This window comes from Microchirus variegatus, assembly GCF_963457635.1.
Source record: "Microchirus variegatus genome assembly, chromosome: 9".
In the NCBI taxonomy this organism is placed as follows: domain Eukaryota; kingdom Metazoa; phylum Chordata; class Actinopteri; order Pleuronectiformes; family Soleidae; genus Microchirus; species Microchirus variegatus.
The window spans coordinates 17816477-17828846 of record NC_139810.1 but is presented as its reverse complement, the minus strand read 5'-3'; the positions used below and the strand labels follow the sequence as shown (position 1 = coordinate 17828846).

General features: G+C 41.0%; 1 protein-coding gene across 1 annotated transcript in view; it reads right to left on the bottom strand.

The window, feature by feature from the left end:
• Positions 1-1686: 1686 nt before the first annotated feature.
• The window catches only part of ubr4 (ubiquitin protein ligase E3 component n-recognin 4), a gene marked incomplete at its 5' end in the record, with an annotated part of 43012 nt that continues 32328 nt past the window's right edge, over positions 1687-12370 (bottom strand). The window contains 32 exons of the mRNA XM_083894776.1: positions 1687-2866; positions 2995-3157; positions 3299-3389; positions 3803-4027; positions 4133-4327; positions 4587-4712; positions 4813-4955; positions 5145-5258; positions 5379-5597; positions 5766-5865; positions 5981-6154; positions 6295-6485; positions 6586-6702; positions 6789-6896; positions 7035-7162; positions 7362-7449; positions 7543-7623; positions 7710-7907; positions 8011-8132; positions 8520-8693; positions 8796-8877; positions 9087-9228; positions 9503-9612; positions 9804-9964; positions 10059-10188; positions 10338-10465; positions 10635-10719; positions 10878-10968; positions 11052-11401; positions 11510-11638; positions 11924-12049; positions 12170-12308. Coding sequence (XP_083750902.1) covers positions 2802-2866; positions 2995-3157; positions 3299-3389; positions 3803-4027; positions 4133-4327; positions 4587-4712; positions 4813-4955; positions 5145-5258; positions 5379-5597; positions 5766-5865; positions 5981-6154; positions 6295-6485; positions 6586-6702; positions 6789-6896; positions 7035-7162; positions 7362-7449; positions 7543-7623; positions 7710-7907; positions 8011-8132; positions 8520-8693; positions 8796-8877; positions 9087-9228; positions 9503-9612; positions 9804-9964; positions 10059-10188; positions 10338-10465; positions 10635-10719; positions 10878-10968; positions 11052-11401; positions 11510-11638; positions 11924-12049; positions 12170-12308 — 4495 coding nt within the window. The 3' untranslated portion in view covers positions 1687-2801. The remainder of the gene's footprint in view (positions 2867-2994; positions 3158-3298; positions 3390-3802; positions 4028-4132; positions 4328-4586; positions 4713-4812; positions 4956-5144; positions 5259-5378; positions 5598-5765; positions 5866-5980; positions 6155-6294; positions 6486-6585; positions 6703-6788; positions 6897-7034; positions 7163-7361; positions 7450-7542; positions 7624-7709; positions 7908-8010; positions 8133-8519; positions 8694-8795; positions 8878-9086; positions 9229-9502; positions 9613-9803; positions 9965-10058; positions 10189-10337; positions 10466-10634; positions 10720-10877; positions 10969-11051; positions 11402-11509; positions 11639-11923; positions 12050-12169; positions 12309-12370) is intronic.

The following is a 12370-nucleotide window of genomic DNA, read 5'->3' as shown; positions in this document are numbered from 1 at the left end:
ATTATTTAGGCACAAAAACAACAATGATTTGTTCTTAATTTTGAGTCAACATTAAATTGATTGTGTCTCTTGTCTCCCTCAGCATGTGCAAAATGATGGTTTTGGAGAGGAAGTGCACAGACAAGGCAGCGAGGCTCCGCTCAGTGCTAGAAAGTCAGCTGGACTCCGGAGTGTCCAGCTCGGACGTGTGGGACAAGACCGTGTCATTCTTCGCCGTGAAGAAGGCCTTGATTTTCCACAACGGCTTCACAAAGTCCTCCAGAGAGGCCTTGAGGTTGTTTCCCTCATCAGCGGAGGATGTGGCTCCACTGTGCTGCCAGTGACACGTGGACTCACACTGTATTTATGGACAGGGATACAACAAGTGGGACAAGACGAGACCTGAGACTCAGAGACAAGGATGAAGCTGGGTCTGGAAAATATGGACACAAATCCAGAAAGAAAGAAATATTTGTCAAGATTTTTCCAAGTCAAGAATGTGGGTGTTTTCAATGAGAGTTATGTGTAAAATGCAAATGTATAGTTATGATCTATGACCATAAACACTGTGATTTAACTTTAGGTCTGTCAATGGACCTGAACGTGAGCATTTTATGCCTTAAACACAGTTTGTCTGCACTGCAGAAGACCTGCATGAGGTTTGAATTAAAAACCATATTCCTTTGTATAAAAGGGTGATGTTTATGCCAATGCATACTTTGTTTAATGAATGTTATTTTTTTTCCTTTATGACATTGTGAAATATTTTGTCTTTATTTGTTCAATATAAATCGTCTTGCCGAAAGCCATAAGTGCAATGTGCAATATGTACTTTCGTACATGAGTTGAAATAAACATTTGTTTGCTGAACAAGGATATTTAAGAAGTGTCTGTTTGTCCAATGAGAGTAAACAGTTAAGTGAGGACACTTCAATCACGTGTCCCAGTGTCGCCATCTAGTGCCATGAATACAACAGTACCTCGAAATATGATGCACATGTTCCGTCACAATCCTCATTTATCACTTCAGAAAGCAGTGGTGAGGGTTTGTATTAAAGTTGTCGTATCAGTATCATGACTGGGCTCTGACCTCTGACCTTTGAACTAAAGGACTGGAGAGGTCAGTGAGGAAATGCTGTTGTTTGACCTCAGAACAGAGTGAAAGATTCAATAATTAATGCAAAACTAGAAAGAATGAGACCGTAAATCTTGAGCATATTTCAAAGTACAAATTATATTCTGGCTTTTAAAAATGTCATTGCATTTTTAGTGTTTCTCATGTTTACAGCGACAACATGAAACAAAACCCACATTTTTTTTACTGGACTCAGTACATGGTCCAGTAATGGCGACTTGTCTTTTTTCAAAAAACCAAAACACGTGCTTACTTTTAAAGCAATAATATGCTTATCAATAAAACTTGTGGGCAGTTTATTGTATTGCGTTTTCCAATAATAATACATCAGATTTTTATGGCACTTTTCAGGTCACTCAAAGACACTTAAACAAGACGACGACAAACAGGAAGCCTCCTAAACGTTTTGACACTTTGAATGTGTATACACAGGAGAACAGAAGAGGTTACTGTGGTTGTGATGTGGAATTATTAGGGCTTTATTAAGCATACGGTTAAGTCAAAAAGCAGACATTCAGCAACAAGGGAACACTGTAGCAGCAGAAAAAGGCGAATCAACAAGAAAGAGGGCAAACTCCACACCATGCATTCAACTCTCGAGTCCAAGAACACCGGTTTCTCAGAAATCTGTTGTAAGGACTGACACGAGTGTCCAAAACAAACACTGAATGAATGAGTGCAGGAAATGAACGACCAAACAATAAGTCAAAGAAAAAAGGTGTTAAGGATATAATGTAGGGTGTGTTTTATTATTAATTTTGACAGGTCTGATATTTCTGTGCAACAGATGGAATCTTTTACATGTCCAAAGTTTACTTAGTCACCAAGGCAGAGCTTTACGGAAAGAAATAAAACAAAATCACTCTTTTTTTTCCATTTTGCTTCAATAGTTGATATAACACACACACCAAATCAAAAAAAACACAACTTTCTTCTTTGTCCATCACTTAATTCCAGTTAGAACCTATATGAAGACCAAACAACAGAAACCTGGAAAGAGGGACAAGCTTTGCCCCAAAACAATGTGACACTGACGCCATCAAAAAACAAAACTTGAACCAAAAAAAAAGAGAATGGAGATAAAAATCAAACACCACTCAATACGTGGTGGGTCAAATCCCAAAACATTTTAGTTATCTCGGTATTGCACCCCAATATTAGGAGGAGGAGGAGATGGTGCGGTCCCACCCCTCAACGTGACGACTATCTGAACTATTCTGTGACAATCTGTGATGAAGCTTCAGGTTTGTTGGCAGTAACAGTCGTGAAGCAAAAAAAAAAAAACACACTTCACATTTCTAAAGTGATGATTCAGTCCTCGCCGCATATGAATCACATCCTCGACTCTTATCTGAATCGGTCGCAATCAGAGGCACAACATGTAAAACTCTGCTTTAGCGCGTTTCCCCTGTCAGAGTGCCGTGTTTCTGTGTTAAGTGTTACAGAGATTTTGTGAGGAAATTGATGATTTTCTTAAGACTAGATACTGATTTTGCTTAAAGTTTAATTGAAGATGTCGTACTGGGATGGGAGGTGAGTCGGAAGCATGGCGTAGACTGGGTTGTGTACTATGCGTATGTCAGTGTGTGTAAAAACAGTAATCTTTGTTTTCCATCAGTCGGTGTGCCGGTATCATCTGTGGGTCTGTGTCGTGTGTTGGAGGAGAGAGAGCTAAGGTTTGCACCAATCAGGGCAAAGAGTTCAACAAATCCTGCAGGAAGAGGTCAGGGTCTGCGATTTCAGAGAGGAGACCTGGAACAAAAACGCCACATCAGGTCAGCTTTCATGCTCAACATTTACACCACAATATTCATGAATGGAGGAGTGGAAAACTGTGAATAAATTGATTCTGAGAATGACGCTGTCGTGAGTTTACTGACCTACGACATCAAAGAACTCAGACAAGGACTCAGCAGGCATGAGCTCATCCTGGAAGGTTCTGAGCACGCGCTCTGAGGCCTCGTAGATGGGCATGTCGTTGTGACGGACATATTCTGCCAGTGAGAAGGACCAGCCGCCCTCAGTGTTGCTGGTGGGAACTTTCTGTTTGGTCCATAAGGTAGAGAATAAAAAGGTGAGGCCACTTAAGACAAAATATTAACATTACAGCAAAGACCCGAGTCACAGAAATGTGTCACCATGCAACCTTAATGACTGGAATTGATTTGCCCTGATCAGCATTACCATGAACATGTCATAGACGAGATCCACCAGGCCCCAGAAGAGAAGAGGAGAGCGATAGACTGCATATTCCTTTGGTGCTTTGTCTGCGAGTCTGATAATAAAAGAGAAGAGATTAACTTCATATAAACCCTGAAACTAAATACCTGTTAGTATAAAATTCCCAACATTTCATTGTGACACTGCAGATTGTAACAGACTCCTCAGTGCAGGACTATCTAATGATTTTATTTGAAAGTGTTCATACACGTAAACAAACATATTTATGCGCATCAATGTGCCAATAAACGATCCTAAATGTCACACAGTGGACCTTGAAATCTGATCTGATTAAAACTAATTATGTTCATGAGATGTGTTCTAAACAATGCGGTAACACCTCACTCATGGAAGAAAATGATCATTTGACATCGCATCATATCCAAATAAGTTAAGGGATTTAACTACTCTTCCTAAACATGAGCTGTGAATCATTCACAGAAAGAGAGAAAAAGAGGGTAAGCGTACTTGTTGGTGCTGACTGCAGAAACCTTGCGGACATGTGCGCTGACCAGAAGTCTTCGTAGGAAGTAAATGCGTGAACTCCTCCAGCGTTCGGGTGGCATTATGTGCATGGCCAACGTTGTGAAATAGTGCGGTCCTTCGACGTCGTACGAGCCCTCCACCCATTTCTCGCATGGCTGCTCCTGGAAACTCTGCAGGTTCTTTTCTTCCCGAGATGTAGCCCTTGTACTGTGGTGTGACAGTTTACACAAGAAAGTGAGACAAGGGCAGAAAAACACAGCGAGAGACCGACAGCGAAAGGTTCACCCTGTCAGATGTAATTTAGGAACATACGTGTTGAGGACATAGAGCACAGTGTGGATGATGTAGGGGATGAGGTGGATGTTGCTCTCTCGGCCTCCTCCTCCTGTGTCCACGCTGAACGATTGTTCAGTAGCAAAGCGGAGGAACAGAAGTTTGGTGTCGTGGATGTTGAGTTGGTACGTGGGCTCCCGCTGGCCTGTGCACTCCTGCAGATATGTATTGTGCCTGTGAGGAAAGAGAGAAATTATTAATTGTCAGGGAATATGCGGGAATCCTGAAGTTAATTTCAACACCTTACACACACGTACGCTGATTATTTGTAGCGCTACTCTTTCCGTTTAATAAACGCTCCAGTTGGACTGTAGGCGCCGACTGGTAAACGGTGCCATGAAATGGTGATTAAGACATTTTAATACTTTTTAAGACCCCAAGGACACCCTGAAAGTGAGATGTCGGTCATGTGAGCACTGGTGCATGACTTTACCTTGCTAAACATGTAGCAAAAGCTGATTCTGGAACATGTGGCCCCCAAACAGGAAGCAGCCCATTACACTTGGTGTTGGCGTTCTGAAGAGCAGCACTTTCCCACTCCTCTCGCCCCCGGGCCAACCTAGCAAAGAGGAAAGGAAAAACAAAAGCGCTCGGTTACACATCTTAAAATCGGTGAAGTCACAGAACTTTGGCAGATACTAGATGATGTTGGTCGTTACCTGACAGCAGCCAGGTGGCAGTCGTAGTGGACTATGTTAAAGTGCGACACAGTGCTGTAGCCCTGCTGCTTGCGAGGCTTGTTTTCAAATTCCTCCAATGACACTCGCTTTGTGAACGTGTAAATACCCAAGACTTTGGTTGGCTGAGATCAGAGAGGGAGAGGGACCACAGTGTTAATTCAAAACCTCACAAGCCACTTAGCAACCGTCTAAGTCATTGTCATTTTTTTTTTTGATAATCCTTCATTAGTGACAGTAAGTTTAGGCTGAGAAACCACAAACTTTAACGCTATATTATGTGATTCACTTATAATCTGTGACGTGTGTCATACCTGAAACTTGTAACCTTCTCTACAGATGCAGCAGGTTAATCCAGGCTCTTCGATCAGCTCCTCCATTTGCTTCAACAGTGAGGTCTTAGTCACCACCTGACCCTTCTCATTGGTCTGAAAGGAAAACACGAGTAAGAATCGACAAGGAACAGAGTTACGGTAATGGAAATAGAAATTAACAGTTTGGAGGAAACATAATAAATAATAAAAATAAAGACAGGATAAAAGCAATACCGTCATGCCCAGTGTTCCCAGGGCCTTTTGCCTCATGGCCATAGCCATACGCTTCTTCTCAGCTCTGGTCTCCCTTCGAGCTGCATCAATCTTCAGGTTGACGTTGCTGTGCTCCCTCAGAGCCTCCAGAAGGTTCTCTGCCAGAGTCCCGATACCTTCGTCACTGGATACCTGCTCCAGCTTGTGCAAGTTGGTTATTGAATCTGTGCCTATCAGCACCTGGACAGAAGATTAGAAGACTTCCACTCAGTTTGGGTAGACCAACAAAAACATGTCGAAGCTGTTTTTGAAAGCTGGGCCAAACGATTCGTCGATCTTCCATGGTTAGGGTACAACACTAAAACCTTTATTTTTTATATATTTTTTAAAATTAATTTATAACAGTACCTGTGTGGGGGGATGCTGGGTAGCCAAACCACGAAGCAATCTGAGAATGAAGGGTAAAGCTGGTCTGGAGAGGAACCTCTTCCAGACATCTGCATCCAGACTAAAGAGAGTTCATGACAGCAAAAAACACTTTAGGCACAAATATTAAGTGCAAATATTTTATCATATCAAAGGCTTTTCTGAGACTCTGCTATTTACCAAGACGAGACACCTACTTTTTGGCATTTGGGATATGCTTCTTCATGTAGTCAAGTGCATTCTGAGTGATTCCCTTTTGAAGAATAAGATCCTTCAACTGATGGCCATTGCTATTGTTTTTGATACCAGCAGCAATTTTACAGAAGCAATCCAGAAACACTTTGTCATCTGCACTGTGCTCCTCGTCGTACCTTAAAAACAACAAACAAACAAAGAGGTAAACTTTATTTACTCTCTAAAATGAAATAATCACCCTAATAATGTAGTGACAAGTGTAATGGCTTAACTTCAAATACTTGCTTATTTGTGAAAAAAGTTGAGTGGTGCTCACTTGTCAAAGGTGCAAAACGGTTTGAAGCGTTCTACCAAGATCCTCATCTTCTCCAGTTCACCGAAAGACAGATATGGGATGATGCGCAGCAGACCCTGCAGCACGCTGGGGTTGGAGCGCACAAACGGTGTGTTGATCTGGTCCAATAACATGACCAGCTGATCTTTGTCTCCTGTCAGCAGCAAATTACCCTGAGAAACACAAAAAGACAACGAACGAGATATTTGACCATAAAATGTTCCTACACTTCTTTTTTTAATTCACAGGGTTGAATGTGTTATACATTCTTACCTTGTCCTCTGAAATCTCTGCATTGGCTTCATCCAGAATGATTTCCATGATGCTCAGAACTTGTTCAGCGATCGAGGCTCCACCGCTGTCCTTACTCTCCTGTTCTGCGACTAAAGCCTTAAGAGAAAAAATAATTAAATCCTGATCATTTTGCACTTGCGTACATGAACCAAACCACATTCACATGACACCGTCACACTCACTAGGTTCAGAGTTCCCAACATGACGTTGAGTGTGTTCATTTCAGGTTTGACCAGCTGCTGCCTGTTGATCTTCACCTTCACGCAGTAACTGAACAACTTCAGTAGAACCTGTGAGTGAGATGCATACAATATAAGTTAATGTTGCAACTCTGCTTCTGCACAAGAGGTTGCCATGTTTTTCAACCACCATAATAAAGACAAATTTATATATTGAATACAAAAACAGACTAACTGTAAAGGGCTTACAGTGAGCAGATGTCTTCCTTGTTTGAAATCTTTGATTCCAGACAGTCGGTTGAGCATACACTCCAGTCCTCCACACTGTGCCATGACTCCTGCCATCTTGTAAACCTCCTCATCATCTTCTTCCTCATCTTTCATTGCATGGTAAAATTTTAACAGAAATATTAGGTAAGACAAATATAATACATAAAAGATAATCGTTTTTTTTTTCTTTTTACAATTTTTCCTAGAATTTAATGTGAAGCAAAATATTTGGGACAAATGCATTTCGATTAAAACAGGTTAATGTTCAAAATTATGAACATAAAATCAGTTGATAGAAAATCAAACCTGTGGTTGAGTCCAGTGACTCTATAAACTCTTCAGTGGCATCTCCAAGCAGACCTCTCATTCGATAGATGATTCTCATTGGCTCACCCTTGAAAAAAAAAAAAGGCACAGGTTCCCATCACTTACTACACTGCTCTTCAGAGTACTGTTAAATGTTTTTCAAAGACAAAGTGACTCTTACCTCATTAGTAGGGCACCAAACCTTTTTGTAGACCTCAGCCACCGACAGATCCAAGCTGATGATTTTGTTATTTACCAGAAGCTAAGGAGAACAGAGCAGCATGGAGTCAATTTGTCAAACTGAAACCCAAACAACTGAGGGACAAAAGCGGTAAAGCGTCACTTTACCTCCATGCCGCTGTCATCTTCAAGAAGTGCCACCAGGTCACAATCTTGGCAGATCTTGTTCTTGATGTCTCTCATAAGAGGGCCAATGCCTGGCTCGTTGCTGCTGTAGGGGTTTCCTGGCATGCGGCCCTGCAGGAAGTCTTCCTGCTGAGGATCCTTTTCCAGCGTCACAAAGAACTCTGTCACCTCATTCTCCTCCTGGACACAGGCAGTGAATCAAAACATTCCAGATGAAGACAATGTTACAGCTATTCTGTGTTTTACGAGTTAAATGAAATATGCGACGGTCAAGGTAACTCACAGGATAGATGATGCTGCACAGTCTCTCAAAAATGAACACAGGGGTCCTGTAATCATCCAGGTTGTACCGTTTTGCAGTCTCTATGCACACTGCCATGAAGGCTTTTGTTTCAGACTCAGTACCTGAGAATAGTACATTACAAAATGTTAAATTAAAACATACAATATATGATGACCTGAATTACTAGCTTTTGTTGATAACATAGATTTGCTGTACTACTAACTGTTATTTGGTACAAATTTAGCAACAGATGGTAATGATTTTATTTTGTGACCAATGACGGATTATAGATTTAAATATATGCTTTTCAATCTTATTCATAAGTAGTGGAAATAAGGGGGTAAAAAATAAAGAGAACAGCTCAAAATAATAATAATAATAATAATAATAATATTATTAATAATAATAAAATAAAAATAAGTTCCTTCTAACCAAAAATCTTCTTTTACAGTAAGAGAAAAACAATAATACATTTGGTGACTGTGTGTTAAACATGAGCAAGTGCAGACCTGTCGTCATATCCTCGAGCATTTCAAGCAGCATGTCCTGAGTCTCATCGATGAGTTTGGTGCGCTGCACCACCAGCTTCCTCAGACACAGGTAACCGTTGAGAACTGTGCCGACCAATTTACTTTTAAAATGTCGCTTTATGGATTCCACCTCCACAAAAGAAGAGAGTAAACCTGCAGGGACACAAACCCACAAATCATTTGAACGTTCACAAGAGACGTAACAACGGTGTGTTAGTTTAAACCCTCACTAAAGTTGTGCTACAAGAAACATACCAGTCAAACTCTTGAGGGCGTAGCCCTGCTGCAAGTCAGTGCTCAGAGTAGCTTCCTCCAGAGCAAGCAGACTGGCGATTTCCTAAAGGGAGCATTAAAAGATTTAGTTTGTGTAATTTTTGACATACTAATACTATGCATGTATAGTTTGACACAAACATTATAGAAGCAAAAATCTTAATTTCTCATGTATTCAATTGCATCTTCAAAACAAAATTGTAAATTACACTTTGAGGAAACATACAGGCTTATACAGCTGTTCTGTACATTAAAAAAACTTGATGGTGTTACCTTGGTGATCAAGCTACCGATGAAGGGCAGGACTCCACGGGCAGCCAGGTACACCTTCCAGTGTGTTGGTTTGATGAGCTTCTGGTACAAACTCAGATACTCCACTGCACACTCTCCAGCATTACTCAGTTCATCCAGATAACTGGAAAACATCAGAAAAAGTCAGCTTTTTTTTGTCACTTTTACACCTGATACACAGATTTTCCATTTCCTGTTGACAGCTTATTTTTTTGTGACAATTTTAATAGTTTTAATATTAATACCATTCCAGTAACATTGTTCCGATAAACGAATGAATGCAATATTAAGAAGTATACTTCATAAAATATAGTGTATATTTGTTAACATGTTATGGTCTACCATTCCTAATATCACACACAATCACACATTGTGATGTTACTATTTGAGACTCTTACCTGGTGAGCAGACCCAGGACCTGTTGCTTGCGACTGGGGATTGTTGTGAGGGCTTCCACAATAGTGCAAGCTGCCTGTCTCGCTGCCTGAGTGGCAGGTGTGAAAAGTACCTGAAAACAATACAGTTTACGTTAACAATTGTTCTGCTGGTTGGTGCTTTGATTAGAGAGTTATTTCTCAGTCATTGGCTATGCAGCTGATTTCCAAAAAATGGTTTGCACGTGTAATTTAATGATAATAAGCCACACACCAGTAATATCACAGCAACTGTGCATTTTGAACAATATTTTCATTAATTTACCTGCCGCAGCCAGTTGTTGTGGCTCAGTTTAAGCAGACGAGGAAAAAGGCCGTCCCCCTTTCTGGACCTCATGAACTGCTTCCACTTCCAAACGTACTTCTCCAACAGATACTGCTTACGCAACTCAGCCTTCCCTTGAGGTTTCGTCACAGCATCCTGGCCTATTCACATCGACATAAATATAATATGAAAAACATCCTTGACAAGAATTCATTGTTTCAATGCAAAAAAGACAATATATGACTCAGCACTTACATCGTGCTAGAAGACACTTTTTCCAGGCCTCATAAGAAGCTTTGGGGTCCTTCTTGAGCCACAGTTGGGCCTGGGCATGGATTTCATTACTGTAGGGTCTGACTGTGGTAAGGGACTCAACAGCAGCGTCCTTTGAACAAAAGAAAGCACAATGATTTGTAGGGACCATGAAACAAAGAAATGGTCATTGTCAAGACATATAACAGTTACATCTCCTGAGCTGTAAAGCTGTATAGCTGTATTAAAAAAAAATAATAATAATGTTGGATTGAATATTACCTTGTTCTTCTTGCTAGTGGGAGCAGGAGGCTTGATGAGCTTTTGCAGGATTCTCAGACACATGAGAGTGATGTTCTCCACCACAACAGGTGTCTTAATATTTACTGACATGAGGAACAGACTGAGAGCTGTGTGAACAAAAAAATAAAAATACAATAGCTGTGAAAAGCAGCAATGACAACCCAAACATAGTGAAGGCTGTATGATGTCTGAGTTAAAACATGACAGAGATTGTTTTGTCAAGTTAGGCATCAAACCAGAGGCTCAGAGCAGAGATTGGGTAAGAAAGCAGCTTACCACAACGTAACCTCAACTCCCAGCATCCTCCCTCCTTGGAAATGGAGTCTGTCAGCAGCAGCATCTCATACTGCAGATTGCTAACCTGTTAATAAAACAAGGTAACAATTCATATGTAAATGGCTCTGCTGTTATGATAAACATGATTCATAGAAAAAGGCTAATACTTCTTACAGTGACAGTACCCAAATGTTTCTTTAAATTAATTGCTTTAGCATATCAGCAGGACAGAAGAGGACATACCAGGTCAGGATTGGCCCAGTGACCTTTGAGGGCTGCTGACACCTTGGTGATGATGAGGTCATTCATCTGCTGGGTTGCTTCTGGGTGATCTCTGAAGGAGTAAAATGTAAAATAAATGAAGATACTCAACTCCTATACTCAAACTAAGATCCAACATATGAGAGAGGGACATACCGGGTGAGAAGACAGATCAGCTGGCGCACCTCCTCCCTCATGGCTGCTGTACCACGTCGCAAGTTGTACTCAAACAGCTCCCGGATGAGCCCCTGCAGCACCAGGATCTGGCGGAGGGCTGGGTTCGTGGCCAGTGCACGTAGTAGTGTGATACAGTGACCAGTGACAGCTGAGGCACAGCCATAGCACTTGGTGGAGGACGTGTGGCCACAGCCGAGCACAGACAGAGCGCGGTACTGACTGGCAGTGAAAGTGGGCTGGTGGCTGCTACTGCTTCGGGATGATTTAGTGGCAGCTTCTCTTTGCTGCAGATCATATTCCAGGAGTTCTTTGCGTGACGCAAGTACTTTCTAAAAAAAAAAAAAAAAAGGAAAAGAATGAAATGTGAGCAGGAAAAATAAATAAGCACCAACTTAAGAGAAAAATTGTAAAAATAAATAAATAAAAAATTCTCTCACCTGTATAATCTTGGAAAGTTCATCAAATGATGTCTTGCAGTCACCACTGTACTCTTGAGCCAACTGCTGAATATACCTGTTCACATTAGCAGAGGATGTTCCAAGTCCGGCACCTGCCCCGGTGTCATCCTGGAAAATACACATGAAAAAAGAGAAAACATTACAACAAGATAAAATAAAAGCATGGCCTTTAAAAATAAAAATACTTTTCTAAAACTTAAAAGTACTACTTCATATTACCAGTATAGTTGGTCAACTCTTATTGAAGCCTTTTAAATATGCATTGTCTTTACTGTAGATAAATTACCAAATGCCAACTGGCGTGAATGACTATTGCAGATATAAATAAAGGTCTATGAAAAAAGGAATAAACAAAGTAGATGTACAGTTCAAGCCCTGCATGTGACGACTGACCTGTGGCTTTTCTGGGGCTGCCTCATTGACTTTTGACAGAAGGCTTTCCAACTGTGGCCTGTGCCCCATCAGCTGGTGATAGACCCGGTCAGCTTTGTCCAGCAGGGTGTTGATGTTGGTCACAGCCTACAGAAACAGAGATGAATTAACTCATTCAGTGGAATCTATTTCGCTGAATTGCAAACCACTGCGCACATACACGCATATAATTTAAAATCATTCCTTTCTCAACAAGTAACTGCTTACCTTTTTCCTGTCTTCCTCATTCTCAATGGGATCCACAGCACAGCATGGTTTAGCATAAAGCATAAAGTCAAATCGGGCATATTTGCAGAAACCACAGGCATTGCACAGGAAGGGGTCTTTTTCATCGTAGTTGATTGACCTGATCAGGACACAAGCACCATGTTATGAGACAATCAACTTAAATGTCTACAAATATAATTT